At 53.6% G+C, this 20,024-nt stretch overlaps 8 protein-coding genes across 8 annotated transcripts; 2 read left to right on the forward strand and 6 right to left on the reverse strand.

The window, feature by feature from the left end:
- Window positions 1-2,091, reverse strand: B0T23DRAFT_202084 (uncharacterized protein). Its single transcript, XM_062833404.1, has 2 exons — window positions 1,636-2,091; window positions 1-1,564 (listed from the first exon to the last, which is right to left on the reverse strand). Exons 1-2 carry the CDS (start codon window positions 1,705-1,707, stop codon window positions 263-265), a joined length of 1,374 nt encoding a protein of 457 aa, XP_062691156.1. The 5' UTR covers window positions 1,708-2,091; the 3' UTR covers window positions 1-262.
- Window positions 2,092-2,476: 385 nt separating this feature from the next.
- B0T23DRAFT_406620 (uncharacterized protein) lies at window positions 2,477-4,124 on the reverse strand (the record flags this gene model as incomplete). The annotated part of the gene is made up of 3 exons (XM_062839120.1): window positions 2,477-3,505; window positions 3,652-3,720; window positions 4,080-4,124. The coding sequence occupies 3 exons, from the start codon at window positions 4,122-4,124 to the stop codon at window positions 2,477-2,479; spliced, it is 1,143 nt and encodes a 380-aa protein (XP_062691157.1).
- Window positions 4,125-4,402: 278 nt separating this feature from the next.
- B0T23DRAFT_202139 (eukaryotic translation initiation factor 1A, X-chromosomal) lies at window positions 4,403-5,137 on the forward strand. The gene is made up of 2 exons (XM_062833405.1): window positions 4,403-4,610; window positions 4,691-5,137. Exons 1-2 carry the CDS (start codon window positions 4,503-4,505, stop codon window positions 5,030-5,032), a joined length of 450 nt encoding a protein of 149 aa, XP_062691158.1. The 5' UTR covers window positions 4,403-4,502; the 3' UTR covers window positions 5,033-5,137.
- A 1,732-nt stretch (window positions 5,138-6,869) lies between these two features.
- B0T23DRAFT_385509 (uncharacterized protein) lies at window positions 6,870-9,786 on the reverse strand. Its single transcript, XM_062837537.1, has 3 exons — window positions 9,088-9,786; window positions 7,366-9,031; window positions 6,870-7,287 (listed from the first exon to the last, which is right to left on the reverse strand). Exons 1-3 carry the CDS (start codon window positions 9,295-9,297, stop codon window positions 7,256-7,258), a joined length of 1,908 nt encoding a protein of 635 aa, XP_062691159.1. The 5' UTR covers window positions 9,298-9,786; the 3' UTR covers window positions 6,870-7,255.
- Window positions 9,787-10,642: 856 nt separating this feature from the next.
- Window positions 10,643-11,342, reverse strand: B0T23DRAFT_385511 (uncharacterized protein). The gene is made up of 3 exons (XM_062837538.1): window positions 11,252-11,342; window positions 10,978-11,113; window positions 10,643-10,893 (listed from the first exon to the last, which is right to left on the reverse strand). Exons 2-3 carry the CDS (start codon window positions 11,047-11,049, stop codon window positions 10,732-10,734), a joined length of 234 nt encoding a protein of 77 aa, XP_062691160.1. The 5' UTR covers window positions 11,050-11,113; window positions 11,252-11,342; the 3' UTR covers window positions 10,643-10,731.
- Window positions 11,343-11,387: 45 nt separating this feature from the next.
- On the forward strand, window positions 11,388-14,717 carry B0T23DRAFT_414396 (uncharacterized protein). The gene is made up of 2 exons (XM_062839565.1): window positions 11,388-11,596; window positions 11,653-14,717. The coding sequence occupies exons 1-2, from the start codon at window positions 11,549-11,551 to the stop codon at window positions 14,485-14,487; spliced, it is 2,883 nt and encodes a 960-aa protein (XP_062691161.1). The 5' UTR covers window positions 11,388-11,548; the 3' UTR covers window positions 14,488-14,717.
- A 1-nt stretch (window position 14,718) lies between these two features.
- On the reverse strand, window positions 14,719-15,711 carry B0T23DRAFT_385514 (uncharacterized protein). Its single transcript, XM_062837539.1, has 2 exons — window positions 15,369-15,711; window positions 14,719-15,293 (listed from the first exon to the last, which is right to left on the reverse strand). Exons 1-2 carry the CDS (start codon window positions 15,387-15,389, stop codon window positions 15,075-15,077), a joined length of 240 nt encoding a protein of 79 aa, XP_062691162.1. The 5' UTR covers window positions 15,390-15,711; the 3' UTR covers window positions 14,719-15,074.
- Window positions 15,712-17,844: 2,133 nt separating this feature from the next.
- Window positions 17,845-19,947, reverse strand: B0T23DRAFT_455470 (Aldehyde/histidinol dehydrogenase; the record flags this gene model as incomplete). The annotated part of the gene is made up of 3 exons (XM_062841236.1): window positions 19,739-19,947; window positions 18,924-19,669; window positions 17,845-18,854 (listed from the first exon to the last, which is right to left on the reverse strand). Exons 1-3 carry the CDS (start codon window positions 19,798-19,800, stop codon window positions 17,845-17,847), a joined length of 1,818 nt encoding a protein of 605 aa, XP_062691163.1. The 5' UTR covers window positions 19,801-19,947.
- Between the last annotated feature and the right edge of the window lie 77 nt (window positions 19,948-20,024).

Here is a 20,024-nt window from a genome sequence, read left to right on the forward strand (position 1 = left end):
TATGGAAAGTGTTGGCACCAACCAGAACTGTAAGATTTGAGGATGAAGTAAAGTGTATTAACTGTAACAATCGTGATCCATCATCAAAGTTCTATCCTCCGCCATGAAGTAGACTAGCCCAGCCAGACTCGCGCTTCTTTACCCCCCCAAAGCTGTGATAACCCTCACCTAGACTGCATATTAATCGTACATGGGTCTTTCTAACCCTCTGTCCGTGGTCCTCGTTATCCTTCGTTTCAGCCTCGTTTCAACCCTTCAGCTGTCATAGGGCTACATCCTGAAACGACGCTCCATCAGATGATTTCCCTGTCTTGGGATTCAGACTGTCGTCCTTGTCCTCGTCTTCATCTTCGCCCTCTTTGCTCTCCTCGGCATCTTCCACTGGAGAAGCAGGTCGTACTGGCAGACCTTGCTCCTCCTTTGCATGGTCAAGCACCTTTGGCTCGTCGTCTTGTATAGCCTTGTCTTCTGGTTCAGACGCTGTGTCACTCTGATCGCCTCCTTTCTCGGATCCAGTGTCATCCTCCTGCTGCACCTCTGTCGTTGTCGCCTCCACACTAGGCTCAAGTGCTACCGGCTGTAACTCCTCCTCTTGCTTCTGCTCTGGCACCAACACCGGCTCAGGCGCCGGCTCAGGCTCGGGCTCAGCAGGCGGTGGTGGTGTAGGCTTGTTCACATCAGGACTGCGTACCCCATTTGTAGGTGGCGGGCTCGTCTGTTGTTGTTGTTGTTGCTGCTGCTGCTGCTGCTGAGGGACTGGTGGCGATGGCTGCGGCGGCAATTCCTTGTGTGAAAACGCAGAAGACACACTCCTATTATGCTGCATTGGTGGGCTTCCTCCCATATCCGCCGCCGACGGTCCCATGCCAACGCGGACAGCATCCAGATAGAACTTGGTGACACCCAGGATCCTGCCGTTCCTTTCGCACGCCTCCACCCACTCGGGCCTGACCACGGGGATGTTGAGCTCGTTCGCCTTCTCCCATTGCACGCCCCGGCCCTCGGTGGTGACAAAGTGTGTCGTATCGATTCTAACGGTGTCGACCAGCTTGGCGCCAATCCGGTCGACCGAGCGGGCCAGAGACTCCCTGAGTGCGGGAGGGAGGATGCCCGTGGTGATGGTGATGCCGCTGAGGTCCGTCATCTTGTGTGTGCGGACCACGACCTTGTCGCTGGCCAGGGTGCCGGCCGTTGTGCGCAGTACCAGGTGGAATGTGTACTCGGTGTCGACAGCCAAGCCCGAAATCTTGGTCGAGTGCATGGCGGTTGGTTTGGGAATGTTGCCGGCCTTTTGGCCGTTGCGATAGAGGGCCAGGCTGATCAGGTCGGCGGTTGCGAGATCGATGGGGTCCCACTCGAGGACGACGCTGGTCTGGGTGGCATTGCGACAGCGCAGATTGGGAGCCTTGGGCTCGGCAGCACCGAGGGCGTTGAAGATCTTGTCTTGGAGGGCGCGGAAGGCGCGTTCGGCTTCGTCTTCCGAGGCAACGTTGCGGGCAACGGTGACGTCGACAATGGAGCCCGAGGAGATGTCGGGGGGCAGGAGGATGGAGGGGAACTCGATCTGGCATCAGATGGCGAGATTAGCACTTGTCTTGTTCCTTGACTTGGGGTCACTACTGGAACCAAACATACTAGTCGCTTGTCCGGAGTTAGGAGGACGGTGACGCCGGCGTCGACCTTGCCGACGGTCAGGGAGACGAGCATGATGGTTCGCGATGTGGATGTGGCCGGATTGTTGGTAGGTAGAGGTAGGTAGGTCGTCAAGCTTGGGAAGATGTGTAGTACTCTAGAGGTAGGTAGCTACAGCTTCGACCCTGGATTTCAAAGTGCTGTGTGGCCTCTTTGGAAAGCTGCAGATGATAGCTGTGCCCCGGCGAATCTCGAGTGGTGACTTGGTTGGTTGATTGTCTTTGTGATAGGTACTGGAGCTGTAGACGTAGTGTACTCGAGCCAAGGAGCAAGGGACGGGAAGCAACCAAGCTGTCGCCAAATCCCACGGGCAGGGCATTCATTGCCTAAACTGGACCTCAATTGGAGCTTCCCTGACTGCCAGCGACGGGCTGTCCAGTGCTTAACCTCCCTGGAGCAGCTCCCTTGACGGGAAATGTGGAGTCTTGGCCGGAAACGCGCACCTCGAGAGCCTGTGCTTGGTGCCAAGACTCCGATGCTTCCCCTGAATGGTTCCACTCCAACAAGGTACGTATCTTTTCGACTTCTAAAGTTCTTGGTGGTGTTTGAATATCAGGTTTGGGTGTTGTTGTGAACGGCTTCTTTGATTCCCCGAGTAAAGGTATTTTAGTGGTACTGGCTGCTTCCGATGTGCGTTACATCCTTCCGACGTCCTCTTACTGTTACTCTATATGCTGTAGAGGTAGACAGCTGGCTACAAAGAGACCCCTTGGAGAAGTCGACACTCAACTTGCGTTTGCTCTTATGAGTCTGGCAAGCGCCCACCTTCATCTGTCCCCAAGTCCTACTTCGATCCTGGATTTTGATGACGCGTCCGGAACCGTTCGGCAAGCTGTTGTACACGGGAACTGGATCCGTCTCCTTTGATAATTCCATCCTTCGCCCTTGGCTCCGAAACCCGGTTGCCGGCACGCATGTCGGTTGGTACTGTCTCTCTGGTGTTTCTATAACTTCCAGCACTTGGCTGCCCTGACCCACGTTGTTGCGGCTGATCGCTGTATCCTCTGTTTTGAGCCGACTGTTCGCCAACACGAACCCGCCTAGACTGAGCCTGCATCGGCCATTGTGGGACTTGGAGCTGTTTGATGATATGCTTCTTCATCAGTTTGTCAAGCGCGTCATGGATTTCCTGGTCGCCCATCTGGATGAACTCCTTGCCGTGTGAGATGCGAACGTGAATGGTGCCGTGAAGCACCGATGTGTCGTCGAATCCCGGCAATCGATCCCCCCACTGACCATATCCATTCGCCTTGAGAGCCTTGTGGACGGCCTCCCTCAACCTGTTCACGCACACGGTCTTCACTACGGGACGAAGGTCGGCGTCACCGTTGTAGACAAACAACCATAATGGTCGGTGCTTCTTGGAGGTGTAATGGTGGAGGAACATGTCCGTCAAAGGATGTTCTCCTACACCAAAGTACTTCATGACCGACTGTCTCGTATAGCAATGTTTCGTGGCCGTCGAGACCATGAACGGAGCATTGGCAAGATCCTGCCCTTTGACTGCCTTGACGTCGTAATAAGTTCCAATGTTAAGCGCGTCGGACAGAGCCTTGACTCTTTTCGATAGTACCGGCTCGCTATAAGGACTCCAATTCAACTGAGTGTAGCCGTATCCTTGCGCCGCATCTTCCGGAATCTTGGCCTTCATGCCCTTGCCTCGCCGTTGATCACAGCCTCTGAGCATCAGAGGGCGTAGGGGTCGCCATCTGGTCTTGATGGTCGACGCCAAATCAACAACAAGGCCAGCTGAAGTGGCACGCTTTGGAATAGAAGGCAAGGACATGGAAGATGGCCAGTCGACTGCGCTCAACTAGTGGCTTGTGGAAAGTTTGGCGCTGATGGGCGAATAATCGAACATCCGATCATGTTGACAATGGATGTGAGACACAGCCGTGGTGGGTGAGAATCAGACGTGCGGTTGCCGTTGTCACGAGTATTTTACCAGTATTACCTTACCATACTGAGCGAATTTGGTCCAAAATCAGCCACCCACATCCACGGGCATATTATGTGATAATTATGCACCTGCGGAAGTCCGCCATGACTCAACTGCACCTTTTTGCCTGCGCTTTGGACCTTTTTATTCGTCAGCACAAGGTCCGAGCCACCCCTTTTCGCCCATTTTGCCCTACAAGGAGCCCAGTCTCCCAAGTCCGTATCATGGAAAGATTCTCCACCACATTGACAATACCAAAACGCCTTGCTTTCGTTTCACGGCGGGCGTGTGAAAGACCGGTACCCAGAACCCGCCATTGCTCCAGTGCTCCAGTGCTCCAGCAAGCAGTCCTTGACCCCCAACCAAGTCCGTCATCCACTCCACGCAGCCGTTGCTGGATTTTTGTCTTTCTTCTCACATCAACACCCAATTTACACACCGCACCTACACCGGCCAGCCGACACCCGTAGTCGTCGACAACAACAGCCAACATGCCTAAGAACAAGGGAAAGGGTGGTAAGAACAGGAGAAGAGGAAAGAACGAGAACGAGTAAGGATTTTTTTTTTTGATTTTTTCCAGCTCTTTTTGCCTGGTGTTGCCCGCCCGCCGACAACGACCAAGACCCATCGCGCCGCCCCGCATCGCCGCCACTACCAAGCACCATGGCGATGCGCGCGCATACTAGCTCGTCGTCGACGGAGTCGCATACCATAGTCTTTGCTTCTTCATATGGCTAACCACTTTGAACAGTAATGAGAAGCGCGAGTTGACCTTCAAGGAGGAGGGTCAAGGTACGTGAACATCCCGGTGTGGCGAGCAAGCGATACGCACACAGCATACAGCAAAAACCTGCGACATCGACGCTCGCCCATGCCTCTCGACAACAACAGCAAACGAACAACAAGCTCACACATGTCTTTTCCTACAGAGTACGCTCAGGTCATCAAGATGCTGGGTAACGGCAGACTCGAGGCTATGGTATGTTGTCCTTTCCACCCCTCCCTCGTTCGACCTACCAACAAGCAAACACACATTCTAACTTTTTTCCCCGCTTTCAGTGCTTCGACGGTGTCAAGCGTCTCGGTCTCATCCGCGGCAAGCTTCGCAAGAAGATCTGGATCAACAACGGTGACATCATCCTTGTCTCCCTCCGTGAGTACCAGGACGAGAAGGGTGATGTTATCCTCAAGTACTCTGCCGACGAGGCCCGTTCTTTGTACGTTTTTCTTTTTTCCTTTCCGCTCTCCGTCCTGTCAACAACAGTCCTACTAACCACCTGCTTCCCCCATCAACAGGAAGGCCTACGGCGAGCTTCCCGACACCGCCAAGATCAACGAGACCGACACCTTCGGCCCCAACGAAGACGGCGACTGCGGCTTCGAGTTCGACGAGGACCGTGACTCCGAGGACGAGGAGGGCGCCGAGGCCGGTGGCAAGGCCGTTGATATCGACGACATCTAAACGTGTCGTCGCCTTCTCAACACCATATCGTCGCCTCATTCTTTTCGGCGCCTAGGAGGAAAGAGGCAACAAACACCAAATTGTTACCGAAACATGCGAAATAACGCCACCCTTTCCCAACTTCCCCTTTCTTCCTATCCACTCCCCTTTCACCTCCTTCTCTCCAAGTCGGTATCCCCAAAGGGTCTGGCCAGGAAGTTAAGGGGTCGTCCAGGAAAGTCCAAAAAAGCTGTCTTCTCTCTCAAACCATTCTGATGGTCTCTGTTTTCGGTGTGTTGGCCGTACGCAGCCAGCCCACATTTTTTTTTCAACCCATCAACCATACCGTTAACATCAGCCAGTTTGGTTCCCCGACAGTTTGGTGTGCCTGTTATTTCTTTGTTTTTCGGTACCAAGACAAGAACAAATCTTACAAACAAGATCAGGAGGAGGAAAATCGGATCCAGGTACAATGGTGGGAGGGACGTCATTTACCTGGGTTCGGTTAGCTGGTTAGCGGGACTCAAGGTCCTACAACCAGGCAGGACGAAGGAGGAAGGCTGGCAGAGTGAAAAAGTTTAAAAAAGGGGGCGAAGGACATAAAGAGCATCATCCATCCGCAACGAAAAAAAGGGATGGTTATGTGCACTCTGGGATATTAAAAGGGGTTAGGCTGTTTTTATGATAGGATGGCTTTGTCATAAACGTCTTTTATGTTCTTTTAGGGGGCTCTCTCATGTCTGGTTTCTTTTTCTTTTTTTCCCTCTCTCGAGCTAGGAAATGGTATTTTGCTATGATCACACACTACTAGGCTTCTCGGTTCACTCGTGACATGTGCACGTCGGTCACTGGAAGTACACTGTCTGGAACTTGGCTGTTTTCGGAGACCTGGCAGACAGTAATTAAGTGTGCAACAAGAAGAAGAAGAAGAAGAAGAAGAAGAAGAAGAGTCAAAGCACGGGCGTCCTTGTTCTACTCAGGCGGGCAAGACGCAACACATGTTTGCTAAACAGCACCTCTTCATCCCCTCCTCGCTCAAGTCCTCATCCGACTATGTACATATATCATTTTTCGTTCCTGTTCTGCAGAGCTCCTTGAGACCCGCCCGCACCGCCCAGCAAAAGTCTTGTAACAACATTCCATCAAACTAGACGAGAACCGCTTAAATGTCCTACTACGTACTCTTCACCATTTATGACTATCCTAGTCTAGTCCAGTCTAGTTATTCGCTTTTACCCTACATCGATAGGTAGTAAGTAGTATCTCGTTTCAGTTAGAGGTTGGGGGGGGGGGGGATATACATAGCCAGCGTACCAATATTGACATTACTGTTTTTTTTTTTTTTTTTTTTTTTTTTTTTTTTTTAAATTTTCAAAACTTACAGACATAGCTAATCAACCAACACATACAATAAACAACAACTCACTCTTAGGATATCGGAGTTCTCTCTCTCCCCTGTATTTCAAATTACATCTTGACAAGTTTATGAGTCTAGAACTAGGTAACCATAAGTGAAGTGATTACAAGTTCGTAGCTCTCAGAAAGCAGCAGCATGATCAGGGGGGGAACCGGACTCAGGGAGGACACTAACTAAGTAAAAGCGTAACCGACCGAGTATATCTCCATTTCCTCCACCACATCCAACTCACTGTCAAACAGTCCTAGTGGGTAGGTAAGTAATCTCCAGGATACATACAAATTAATGAAACCTCTTTAAGCACTCGCCGCTGTCTTCGAAGAGTATCAAGTTAACATGGGAAACAGAGAAGAAAAAGGCTACTATAGTACTACCGAAAGTGAAAAAAAAAGTATGATTTTGAATTTCTTTTTTCTTTTGTTAAACACCAGTAGTGAGGTGCGAATACTTCCAAATACGGTGAAGCTATATATATATATATATAGTATGCAACGACACTGCATCCCTTCGTTCGTTCCTTCCTTCCTTCCACCCCTCAGCTTTTCTCTTCCTCTTCCTCTTCTTCTTCTTCTTCTTCCTCCTCCTCCTACTCCAGCAACGGCCCATCCTCGCCGTCATCATCTCCTCTATGGCCAACTAGTGACCAGATGGCTGGATACCGGTGTCTCTCCAGTCTTGCTTTTCATCCCTTCTGCACTCTTCTCCTACTTGGAACCTTGTTTTTTTTCCGGTGGCTCTTCACCGTGTCATTGCTGGTATCAGGCACTTAGTCCCAATCATCACCATCATCTTCATCATCTGTTTTTTTCACTAGTGTTAGCATCATTCTCGACATGCTCTCACACTTCACAAGCCAGGGAAAATCCAGATACTCACCACTCTTGCTAACCTTCTCCTTTCTCTTCTGCAACGCCAACGCCAACGCATCCGCCATCCCACCACCGCCACCCGGCGCACCTCCAGCGGGCGGCAATCCACTGCTTGCGGGCCCACTATCGGAGCCACCAGGAATAGCAGCACCAGAACGATCGCGGATCTGGCTTCTGTCTACCTTCTTCAACGCCCTAATACCTCCCGCGGTCTTGATGCCGTCCAACACGGCCGAACGACTGCCGTCAACAGGCGGCAAGGCAGCGGCGGGCGGTGGAGGCATACCACCTGGAGGAGGGGGAGGAGGAGGGGGAGGAACACCACCCATACCACCCGGTGGAGGAGGCGGAGGCGGAGGCGGTGCGCCGCCTGATGGTGCGGGCATGGGTGGCATGGGAGGCGGCGGCGGGGGAGCATGTGCTGCGGGTAGAGGGGGCGCCGGAGGTGCTGGCGGTGCCGGTGGTGGCGGAGGAGGCGCGCTGGTTGCGGGAAGGGGAGGTGGTGGAGGCGCCTGGGTGGCCGGTAAAGGCGGCGGAGGTGGCGCGTTCGAGGTCGGGAGAGGCGGTGCTTGCGGTGGTGCCGGGCTTCTAGTCGGCAACATGGGGGGCGGCCGTGAGCTCGCAGGCGGGAGGGGAGGTGCTGGTCCCGGTGCCTTGGGAGGCAGAGGAGGTTGCGCAGCTGAATTTCTCGGGGGCGGTGGCGGAGGAACAGAGCTACGGCTAGGAGGCGGCGGGGGTACACTTCGTTGGCCTGTGAATGGCGGAGGAACGCTGAACCTCTGGCTCGGGTCCTGATCTTCGAGTGGCGTCTTCGGCGGCCGGGGAGGTGGTGGAGGTCCAGGCGCAGAGGGCGTATGTCGCGGGGGATCAGAGTGGGCAAACTTGCCAGCATCGGCGATGGGAGGAGGAACAGCAAATCTCGGCGGAGGGGCCGGTTCCTGGTGGTTTTCCGTGTCGAGCTTGCCGGATCTCCTTGCTGGAGGGGGAGGCGGGGGTACTGGCCCTCTCCTAGAAGTCGATGGAGTTATCGACTCGGAGACACTGCGCGGAGCAGCAGCAGGAGGAGGTGGTGGGGGAGCTCTCATTGCGGGGCCATTAGGAGGAGCGGATGGCGGCGGCGGCGGCGGAGGAGTGCTCGTGTGTATACCCTGCTTCGCTTGCTCCTGTTTCAAGAACTCAATGATAAAGTCCTGGTTTTCGCGGATGAAGTCGTCGTCGAGGCCTTGGGCCTTGAGGTCGTCACCGAAGTGCTCCCTCCACATGGGATCGAAAGCATCCAGAGTCGCAAACTCGGAAGGAGGTTTGTATCCGTTTATTCCATTGGTGCTTCCAGCTCTCAAACGGCCTGCCGGCGCAGCGGCGCGCGGCGACTCGGGCGGGGTGGCTGTCGGAGACGCGTGCTTATGTCCTCCAAACAGACCGCCGAAAAGACCGTGGTGCTTGTGGTGATGTGCCTGGGATGCGCCTCCGAAAGGTGTCTTGCTGGTAGCCTTGCTGGCGTTCTTTTCCCTGTCGTTCATCTTCTTGAGGAACTGCTTGGCCTCCTTCTCGTCTACGAAGGACAAGCCAGCCAAGCATTCCTCAAGCTCGAAGGTATGGAAGAAGACACGGTCCTGGTTGTAGCTCCAAGTGTCGAAGATCTCCTGGTCCCATATCACTCCCCTGTTTCCGGGCTGTCCGATGTCAGCCAAATGGTGGCCAGCCACGCAATCGTCTTTTTCACACTTACCGAGATATCAACCATCTTGATCCAATATGTGTTGCCCACGAGATCGTTCGCCAGCACGACGGCACCCTGGAGGCCGGTATAGGTCCATCTGGACGGGTTGGGGTAGGCTACATAGAGCCTGGCGACGGCGACGGCATGAATCTTGTTGGTCTGCTTGGGCACGCAGCGCTTGACCGTTTCCTTGTCGTCGTCGCTAAGGATGGACGGCATCGTGAAAAGATATGAGGGGTGGAAGCGTGGAAGTGGTGGGTGGTGGGTTGCGGCCTGTCGTCCCCTTTAGATCGTCCAGGGGGAGCAAAGCATGGATAGATTGGGAGTCGTTATGCGAGAAATCGGTAGAAGGACTCGGCCGGCGGGCGCAGCGCCGAGAGGTACTGTTATGAAGCTGAGTCGCCGTGCCTTGGTCCGGTCGGCGGGTCGGTCGGCGAGGGGGGGCAACGTCGAGCGAAGGACGAGGTAGCAAGTTGGAAGTGGGATGTCGTATTAATGCTTTTCGGGTCGTTGGCGCTTGTTATCGACGGCCAAGTATCTTGTCGGTACAAGATAAAGTAAAGCTCCGCGCTTCCGTGGCCTTGCCGCGTAGGAATAAAAGCACCTGACGGAAGCCTAGAAGAGACAATGGAAGTTGCCGGTTAGCTAGAGGTAGGTCTGGGTATTGGAGGCACGGATGTTTGGTGGTTGGTGGGAGGAAGACTCGGCCGCCCGGATGTCCAATGACTGAAAGGAGCAAAAGCAGATACTGAGTAGAAGAGACGGCGGCAATAACGTACCTCGGACAATGATCCAGCAGCCTTCAGTTGGCAAGCTTACCTATAATCTGCCGTGAAAATTCAATGTACTCTTAAAGCTGTACAGAGGAGCAAGTCCGATTGCAAGGGAAGACAAGGAAAGTTGAATTGCGGGTGTAGTGTACCTGGCAAGAGGTTAGGCATGCAGTGAGTGTACACTACACTACGGGGATTGGGAGTTGCATCACTACGGCGGCGGCAGCAACGACCTGGCTTTGACTCGAATCAGGATGGCAACTTAACGGAACCCCAGCAAGCCACAATGACCAATTTCCGACGGGAAGCGACCAACTTGTGGACATCCATGGACCACTGCAGATAGCGTCATGACATTGTGCCGGGGGTGGATAGGGCGTCAATTGTCTGTGTCCACTAACAGTGGGTACCTCCGTATCCCTCACATTGGCGGGGATCTCTCGTGGGCAACTGAACCCCTCCACTATTCCCGCCGCTTGCACAGCCGACGGACCTTTCGCTTGCCCGACGTGATGATGGATGTCCAACGAGACGGTTCCTCCGAGAGCTGTTTGAGGGACATGTTGAAACAACAACTTCCATGTGCATTTGGAGGTTATAGCTCAGGCTGATATCGATAGGATGAAAGTAGTGTACGAACATGGGATGACATGGAAGTACCTACCTCTACCTTCACATGCTAACTTGCTCCCTTTTGAGACAACTTTGGAGGACCATTTAGTCCCCTCTCATTTGGGCGCAATTACACCACCAAAGTCACTTTAGGCTCCATCAAGACTGATCCATCAGAGTACTTGTCAAAACAGTTCAATTATATATGTGTATGTGTATCATTCAGTCATTGCAATCATTCCATCCATTCCCCTGTTTGTCCATCCCTTCACTTGTTGAGCGCCTCAGCCTTGGCCCTGCGCTCCTCCTTGGTGCCCTCCTCGCCACCGATGTTCTGCGAGATGGCGGGACCGGGCATGGCCTTTGACGCCTGCTCGAACGTGGCCTTGGCACTATCAGCGAGCTTGTTGAGGGGGTTGTTGGCGTTCTTCTGTTTGTTTGGTCAAGAGTCAGTTTTCTGTTCTCTGTGGTTTACGGTTCACACAAGGCGCTAGGTTCCACAAAGACAACGTACTTGCTCGTCCTTCTGGGTGTCGTGGGGAAGAATGTTGACTTCCTTCTTGCTGAGATCGTCGCCGCCGGCCATTGTGGTGGTCTTGGTGTTATGACTTGTCTTGATGGTTCGTGAGGAGTGGGTCGTAGTGAGACAACTGAGAGTCTTGATCAACTTCTTCGATATCGTCTTGCAGGAGGATGGGTAAGGTGTAGAAGTAGAAAGCTGGGAGGGTCGAGAAGGGTCTCTTTTATAAAAGAAGACGATGGATGAGCAAAAGGGAAACCGAACAAACCTGTAGTCGTCGTACCACGTACAAGGGGCCTAAAAGAGAGGGTGTAAGACAATGACGTCGCCTGGGTGTGGTCACGCGTCGTTTACTATGCGGCGGCAGGCACACTGAATGACAGCTGCCAAAACCTCCCACGAACAGCGCATCAAACCGACAAGAGCATTCCTTCTCCGACTGGAGGGAACCACTCAGGGACCGCCATTAGTACAACACACATGATACTTACCGTCCATCATCCCAGGTTTTCTCCATCATGATCCTCGACTCGGACTGACACTGCACTGCACTGCCCCGCATGTCATGTCGGCCTCCAGTGCCCCGCAACCCGTGAAGCTCTCACTTCCTCTTGTGCGTCCATAAACCAAATTTAATCTTGTGTTCATCTAGACTGATAACAAACACAGGTCTACCAACAGAAACTGTTTGAAGAGCTTCGCAAAGAAGATGAGCTTGTCATTCTCGCCCGAGGCCTCGGTCTCATGCGCCTCATCACCAACCTGCTTCACTCGTATGATGCCGCGGGAAACAACCTGATTGTGCTTGTCAACGCTGAAGACAGAGAGAATGCCTGGATTGGTGAGGCCCTGGCCGAGCATGCCGCTATCAGCATGTCTCCCAAGGCCCGGGGCTTGACCGTCGTCAACACGGACTTTACCAGTGTCGGGACAAGAGAGAAGATGTATGCCCAGGGCGGCATCTTTAGCATCACGTCGCGCATCTTGGTCGTCGACTTGTTGACAAACCTCCTGAACCCGGAGACCATCACGGGCATGCTTGTCCTCCACGCGGATCGCATAGTTGCCACTTCGCTCGAGGCCTTCATCCTCAGGATATACCGCCAAAAGAACAAGGTTGGCTTTCTCAAGGCCTTTTCAGATAACCCGGATCCCTTCACAGTAGGCTTCTCGCCACTGGCTACCATGATGAGAAATCTGTTTCTCCGAAAGGCTTCACTCTGGCCTCGCTTTCATGTCCAGGTCGCTCAATCCTTGGAGGGAAGGAAGAAGGCTGAAGTCATCGAGTTGGAAGTCCCCATGACCGACTCCATGCGAGAGATTCAAACTGCCATCATGGAATGTGTCGAGATCAGCATTCATGAGCTCAAAAAGGAGAACACCGGGCTGGAAATGGAAGACTGGAACCTGGACAGTGCTCTGACCAGGAACTTTGATCGTATGGTACGGAGACAGCTGGAGCCAAACTGGCATAGAGTCAGCTGGAAAACCAAGCAGATTGCTGGCGATCTGACAGTCCTTCGTGGTATGCTCCAGTCTATCCTCGCCCTCGACGCCGTGTCATTCTTGCAACAGCTGGACACCATTCATGCGGCACATAAGCCTGCTCCTGGGACTACCAGGCAGACAGAGTCCCCTTGGCTGTTCTCTGACGCGGCCCAAACCATCTTCGAGACTGCAAGACAACGAGTCTATTCTAGCAAGCAAAAGGCGGGTCCAAACTCAACCATCGAGTCACTGAAACCTGTCTTGGAAGAACAGCCAAAGTGGGCTGTCCTTGCAGATGTCCTCGAGGAAATTGACAGAGATCTCTACTTTGAACCAGCTGTTCGCGATGATTCCAACGGGACCATCCTGATCATGTGTGCAGACACCGACACATGTCGTCAGCTACGCGACTATCTACAAACAATGCACATCCGGCCTCGAACGGCAAAGAAGGTGGAAGAGGTGTATGACCCTGAAGAGGACAAACCATCGGGTGCCTTCCTGATGAGGCGAAAGTTACGAAACTATCTCAACTGGAAACGAGAATTCGCCCAAGTCAACGCCACCCTCTTCTCCGAGAACCAAAAGGCCCTCAGCGGCGCCGTCGACCCACGACTCCCCCAGGCTAGAGGCCGAGGAGGAGCGCCAGCAAACAAACGGCGCCGAGTCCGCGGCGGTGGTGGTGGTGTCGGGAGCAACGCCAGCCGCCATGAGAACGGCAGCATCGTCCAACACTTTGAAAAGCCCAACGAAGTAGCCGACCTGATGTCCGAGATCCAAATCACCGAAGACGACGCAGGCGGCCAAGCAGCCGAAGAAATCATCACCTTTGCTACAGCCGACCCGCTCGAGGACATGGACGACTACTACCAACTCTACGACATGCAAGACCTAGTGGTCATCCACGCCTATGAAGGCGACCAAGACGAGCACGTCCTGGAAGAGGTAAAGCCCAAATACATTATCATGTACGAGCCCGACGCCTCCTTCATCCGGCGCGTCGAAGTCTACCGCTCCTCGCACAACGACCGCAACGTGCGCGTCTACTTCTTGTACTACGGCGGCTCCGTCGAAGAGCAGCGGTACCTCTCGTCGGTGCGTCGCGAGAAGGACGCCTTTACGAAACTCATCAGAGAGCGGGCCTCCATGTCCATCGTCATGACGACCGACTCCCACGGGGTCGAAGACCCCGAGTCCGCTTTTCTACGAACCATCAACACCCGCATCGCCGGCGGCGGCAAACTCGCCAAAGCGACGGCCCAACCACCGCGCGTAGTCGTCGACGTGCGCGAGTTCCGCTCCTCCTTGCCTTCGCTCTTGCACGGCCGCTCCATGGTCATCGTCCCCTGCATGCTCACCGTAGGCGACTACATCCTATCTCCCAACATCTGCGTCGAGCGCAAGTCCGTCTCCGACCTAATTTCCTCCTTTAAGGACGGCCGGCTGTACGCCCAATGCGAGACCATGTTCCAGCACTACAGGAACCCGATGCTCTTGATCGAGTTTGACCAGAACAAGTCCTTCACTCTGGAACCTTTCGCCGATTTATCGGGTAGTTTGCGCAGCGTCAACCCGGAAAACGCGGGCGCCAACGACTTGCAGTCCAAAATTGTGCTGCTCACGCTGGCGTTCCCGAAACTCCGCATCATCTGGTCCTCATCCCCTTACGAGACGGCAGAAATCTTTGAGCGGCTGAAAGCGCTTGAGGAAGAGCCCGATCCCGTTGCGGCTGTCAGGGCGGGGTTGGGGGAAGGAGAAAGTCCCGAGGATGGGGTGAATGAGGGGAAGGGGGCGGTGAATGGGGGTAGTACGTTCAATATGGAGGCGCAGGAGATGTTGGGCAAAGTCCCGGGCGTGACGCCGAAGAATATCAGGAACATTACTGCCGAGGCGGAGAATGTGAGGGAGGTTGCGAATATGGAGGTGGAGGAGCTGGGGAGGCTGGTGGGGAGGGAGGCGGCAGGGAAGATTGTCGAATTTTTCAAGAAGGATGTTTTGGAGGATTATAGTGGGTGAGGATGAATATGTATGTTGATTTGTGAAGAAATCAAGGCCGTTTGGTAGAAAGACATCTGATTTAAATAGTCAGCTAGAGTAGATAAGACCGATGTTGCGCAGAAAGGCCTGTGGTCTAGGTTTGTTCAGGACAACGGAAGCAAGCCAGTTATGTGTTTTCATCTGTTTCACATGTCGTTAATCACGTTAAAGAACACTATAGGTAAATGAGAAGTAATGTTCAATATCAGATGCATTCCTAACACTACCAATCTCCTCCATCCACCAAGATATCATGAACCGAATGCAAAGCGTAAAGGGGGTATGTATAGGGTATCTCTGTCATCTCGTACTATCGTATAACCTCCATAACTCATTACCGCATTAATTTGCTTCATCGCCGTCGCTGTCGCCGTCGCCATAAAACATATTCGTAAGAAACAAAAAGAAAACCATTAACCGCATGCTCTTTTCAAATCTCAACGACTGGGTATCATCCGTCTCCTCCATCATCTCCTCTCCTCCATTATCTTCCCCCTTCTCTCCTTCTCCCGCCAAGTTCCAATTCCCTACCACGCACGACTCGCCCGACTCGAGGAGTCAGAGACTTAAATAGCCGCAGTACCCCCCGCATGTCTCCTGCGTCCCATCCCACCGCTCCGCCTCCTCATGCGACCCCGACGACTGCCGCAGTAGTTGCACGTCAAAAAGCCGACAATCACGTCAATCACGCCAATGACGCCGTTGATGATGGCCATGAGGATGGAGCCGATGCCGTTGACGACGCCCATGATGGCGCGGCCGATGGTGCGGAAGACGCTTTGGATCTGTTTTTTTGCAAGCAAACGGAAGTTAGTATGTGGGTTTGGTGGGAGAGGGGCGATGTGGAGGGAAGAACGTACGCAAGATACGACGGCGCCCATTTTTGATGGTGTAGTGTAGGTTTTCTGGTTCTTTGTTTTGATCGATGGTTTTAGGGTTGTTTGGAGGTGGGTTGTTGCAGGGTGATAAATATGATGCTTCGTATCGTCGAAGTCTTTCTCTTGAAGATGGATGTTTGTTGATGATTTGATGGTGAGGATAGAAAGGATGGATGAATCACGGTTGGAGAAAGGGAAGGTGGGTGGGTGTGATTATATATTCATTGTTCAGTTCGTCTGGTCTGGTCTTGCAACCAAGGCATCCAGTCACTTTTCATTCAGTTGCGCATTCGTCACTTCTCTTTTTTTTTTTGTTGTTTTTTTCCTGTTTGTCGATGGAATTCATCATCCCGCTGCCTGCTAGGTATTCACTATTACCTACACTACACTACCTACCCGCTCGCCCAGGTACTGTACCTACCCTACGTATTGCGTACATCCATGCAAGGCATCCTACCTTCTGCATGCCTGGTGTGTGTCAAGTCAAGTGTCCTTGTGTGTGTATGCAGTTCATCTGCGGTAAAAAGTGCCTGTGACGTCACAGGGCGGGTGGCTTTTGGGTACCGGTACCTTTGTTCTCTCAAGCACTGCACCTAGCTAGCCAAGGGGAGACGCGGGTTGATGTCGTTAACTAGCCGTTACAGACAAGGTCTGGGCTGACGGGAAGAAGAAAGATAAGACCGGCTCTTTCGAGAAATAGATCGACTCCCTCAGTCCCCATCCCATGTCCCATGTCCCATCCTGTGTGTGCGTGGCCAACCATGATGACTGGTTGGGCTTTCCCAGAGTGTGTGTGGTTAATCTTGGTTTTTGAGAGGGCTACGATATCAACCGCATTACCTAGTCACGGCACTCGTTTTTTTTTCTTGTGTGTGGTCCGTCACGCGGACGAGGTGATGAAAGATTTCGACATGATCATGGCTCGTGTCGGTTGGTCTCCGGGTTACATGTGGCTACGTAGTGGCTTGCCTCTTTCCAAATTACTACCTGCTCTCATCGGTCTAGTCAGTCGTGATTAGCCTGAGGACTACTGGACGGAGGGAGGTCAAAAGATGTAATGCCACATGTGGCTTGACGTCTTTTCCGTCCCCTCGCTTCTCTCACTACCCCCAACCAACCAACCAACCTGATGAGAGGCGAAAGTCGCCATTCCTCCCCTCCCCTCCGACGGGTACTCATCACTCCCTCACCATTGCCCCGTGGTTCGGTTCAGTTTTCCTTTCCCATCCTTAGGTCTCCGTCTGCAAACTCACTCATCACCTCCATAAGACAACCGTGCAATATCCTACTGTGTATGTATCCTCACGCCTCCCCGACCAGACCTCAACTCCTTGGCACATAGCACACTAGCCAGCCAATCTTCCGCAACCTTCCGTCTGTCTCGTCTTGCTTCGTTACGTCTAGCTAAAGAAAATAAAACGCTAGCATCCCTTCAAAGAACTTCCTCAAAGGAGAAAAAACAAGGGTCGTAGCTACAAGGTTATCGACAGACAGCGGATCGTAACGATGTATCCTTACGTCATAGGCGTTCTCCACTTTCGCATCGATGCACGACAAACAAACAAACGAACGAACGGGCGGGCGGCCGGGCTGGTTGCACATGGCTTGTGGATCCCATTCCGCGCTTATACATCCATACTTATGTACCTCTACACTACACTACGTTCAGTCTGACACTTCCACTTCCACTTATGTAGTGTACTATCTCTCCCCCGTATCATGATGGGAGACGTACATTATGTAGTACTCTTAGTTCAGTTGTTTGGCGTGATTACCTAGGTACGTAATCCATACTTGTGTACAGCACACAGAAAGGTGTCAGTCAGTGGATTCAGTCCGGAAGACCCTGAATTCAGAAATCTGGATCATCAATCATCCCGCATGGCCAACCAAGTCTTTGGCTTCGGGGGAATAAACAAGCTTTTTAAACTGGAGCATTTTCCTTGGGTTTTGCTGGAGCCCAGAAAGACGTTGGGCCTTAAGGGCGGATACCTTTGCTTGATTCATTTCTTTTTTTCTTTGTGGTTGACTTTTACACATGGGTGGGTAGCCATGTGATGTCAACACTATCTCCATTGATTACCTACCTATCCAAGGGTCTTGGTCTTGTTGTCTTGTCTTGATATCTGAAACTGACTCTGGCACCAGCACACTCAACACATGGAATTCAGGGTCTATGTAGTTCCATGGGATATTTCAACATCACATCATAACTGCCAATGTTATATTCTTGGCGGATACCATGGCAAGGCCAGAGGATTCGTCTTATGCATTAGGTATTATTTACTACCGTATCATCCTCTTCTCTTCATCCGAACGGGAATAAGATCTACCGTATACATATACCGGACCGTTGACTCGTTGTCCGTTGTCCACAGCGGAACCACTCCCGCCTACAGATACTGTATAGCATCACCAACGTCTGCCCTTCCACCTACATACATATCGACACCCGACCCTAGCTATTACTCAAAATCCCCACCACCCCACCCACCTTCCTCCCCAAGCCCATTCCATACCCAACCTCCACCACGCCCCTTGCAAACCTCCAGCTCCGCTCCTGATCAGGAACCGGATACTGCATCGGCCGCGGTATCGCCGTCCTCACACCCAGCCACCCAAACCGATCCTCACAAACCGCCTTGATATTACACAACCCCCGCAGTCCTTCCTCGCCCGCAAACCTTCCGTATCCCGACCCCGCCACGCCTCCAAAGGGAAGCTGCACCGCATACGTAGCTCCGAAATCGTTGACGGCTACCATACCCGCCTTCAATCCCCTGACCACCTCGTGCAGCGTAGAATCCCACTCCGATCCGAACACGGAGCTGCCCAAGCCAAAGTCGGGCGCGTTGGCGACGGCGAGGATGTCCTCCGCCGAAGAAGAAGCGGCGCGCATCACCACCATGATGGGCCCGAAGCACTCTTCTTGCGCGATAGCCATGTCTGGCGTGACGTCTACGAGAAGCGTAGGCACAAAGTAATGACCGCTTGGGTATTCAGGGTGTGCGTACCGCTTGCCGCCGGCCAGGAGTCTAGCGCCTTGTTTGACGGCGTCAGCGACCAGTCCTTCGAGACGAGCGAAAGCGGTGTCGGAGATCATGGCGCCCACGTCGGCCGTGGGACCCAGACGAAGAGCGCGCACGCGCGGGGTGAGCATGGAGAGGAGGGTGTCGTAGTGTTGGGGAGCGACGACGATGCGCTCGATGCCGATGCAGTTCTGCCCGGAGGCTTGGAAGGTGCCGCGCATGAGCGTGTTGACGATGCGAGGGAGGTCGGACTTGGGGGCCGAGGCGAGGATGATGGAGGCGTCTTTGCCGCCGAGCTCGGCGAGAACGGGGATAAGGGCCTTGGAGGCCGATTCGGCGACTTTCTTGCAGACGGGCTGGGAGCCGATGAAAGTGATGTGGCTAATCTTGGGGTGGGAGGTGATGTGGTTGGCTGTTTGGGGCCAGCAGACCACGGTTTCTGTGCGGAACAGGCTTGTTAGCAAGGGCCAAGGTAAGCAGTAGACTCAGGAAAATCGGCAACACGTACGAACAAGCGCAGGGTTATGACCATGCGCAACCAACGCGCCCCTGATCACACTCGTAAACCATTGCGAGCTCCACGCCGTCTGCTCCGATACCTTGACTACAATCCCGTTGCCTGCAAACAGCGCGCTAATCACCGGTCCGATCAAGTTGTGAAACGGGTAGTTCCAGCTCACCAGCGCAGCAACCACGCCCAGCGGCTCGTAGTGCACCGTGTTCCTCTTATACGCCATCAACAGGTTCGTAGGCCTCGATTCCGGGCGTAGCGCCTTCTCGCCATGCTTGATGGTCCACTGCAGCTTCTCGGCCGTAACCAGGATCTCGCCCAGCTGGGCGTCCACCATGGTCTTGCCGCTGTCGAGACAAGCCACCCTGCAGATCTCCTCCTGGTTGTCGAGCACGTATTGGAGCAGGGAACGGAGGACGGCGCGTCGCTGGCGGAAGGTGGTCTTGGCCCATTCGGTCTGGGCGGCGTGGGCTTGGTCGATGGCGCGGTCGATGCCTTCGGGGGTCGAGGGGTTGACGAAGCCGAGGAATTGGCCGGTGGCAGGGGCGTAGCATTGGATCGCCGAGGTACCCGAGACTTTGATTGAGGGGTTCTCAAGGATGTTCTCCTCTTTGGAAAAGTTGGCGGGAGGAATCGTGTAGCGGATCGGCTGGTCTTCGCGGCTCGCCATGTACCAGACGGCCAGCGCGGCGAGGGCTGACCAGACGAGGGCCCATGATGATTCGGGAATGTAGCTTCCTACCCTGTTGTGCTGGGCTTGTCAGTAAGGTTTGGAGCGTACCGGAAAGGTGTAGGAGGGAAAAGGCACGTACGGTGCATCCTCCAAAGCGGTCCGGAGCTGCACGAGCAGACTCCTAGGTATCTCCGCCGCCATTGTTGCGCTGAGTGAGCTTGTAGAGGCCAAGGACAGACCACCCCAAGCACTTGACAGCCTCAACAAGTCTTACAACGGTAGTTGTCTAGCGTAGGAGAAGCTCGAATAGTCGAGAAAAAGAAAAGTTCCAGGGGTAAGCTACTTATTGGGGAGCTGTTCCATCAGGCGCGTGTTCGTGAGCTGATGCAGGCACACCCCACATATATAGTACCACCCGGCAGGCA

Source organism: Neurospora hispaniola (assembly GCF_033458365.1).
Source record: "Neurospora hispaniola strain FGSC 10403 chromosome Unknown B0T23scaffold_6, whole genome shotgun sequence".
NCBI classification, from domain to species: Eukaryota; Fungi; Ascomycota; class Sordariomycetes; order Sordariales; family Sordariaceae; genus Neurospora; species Neurospora hispaniola.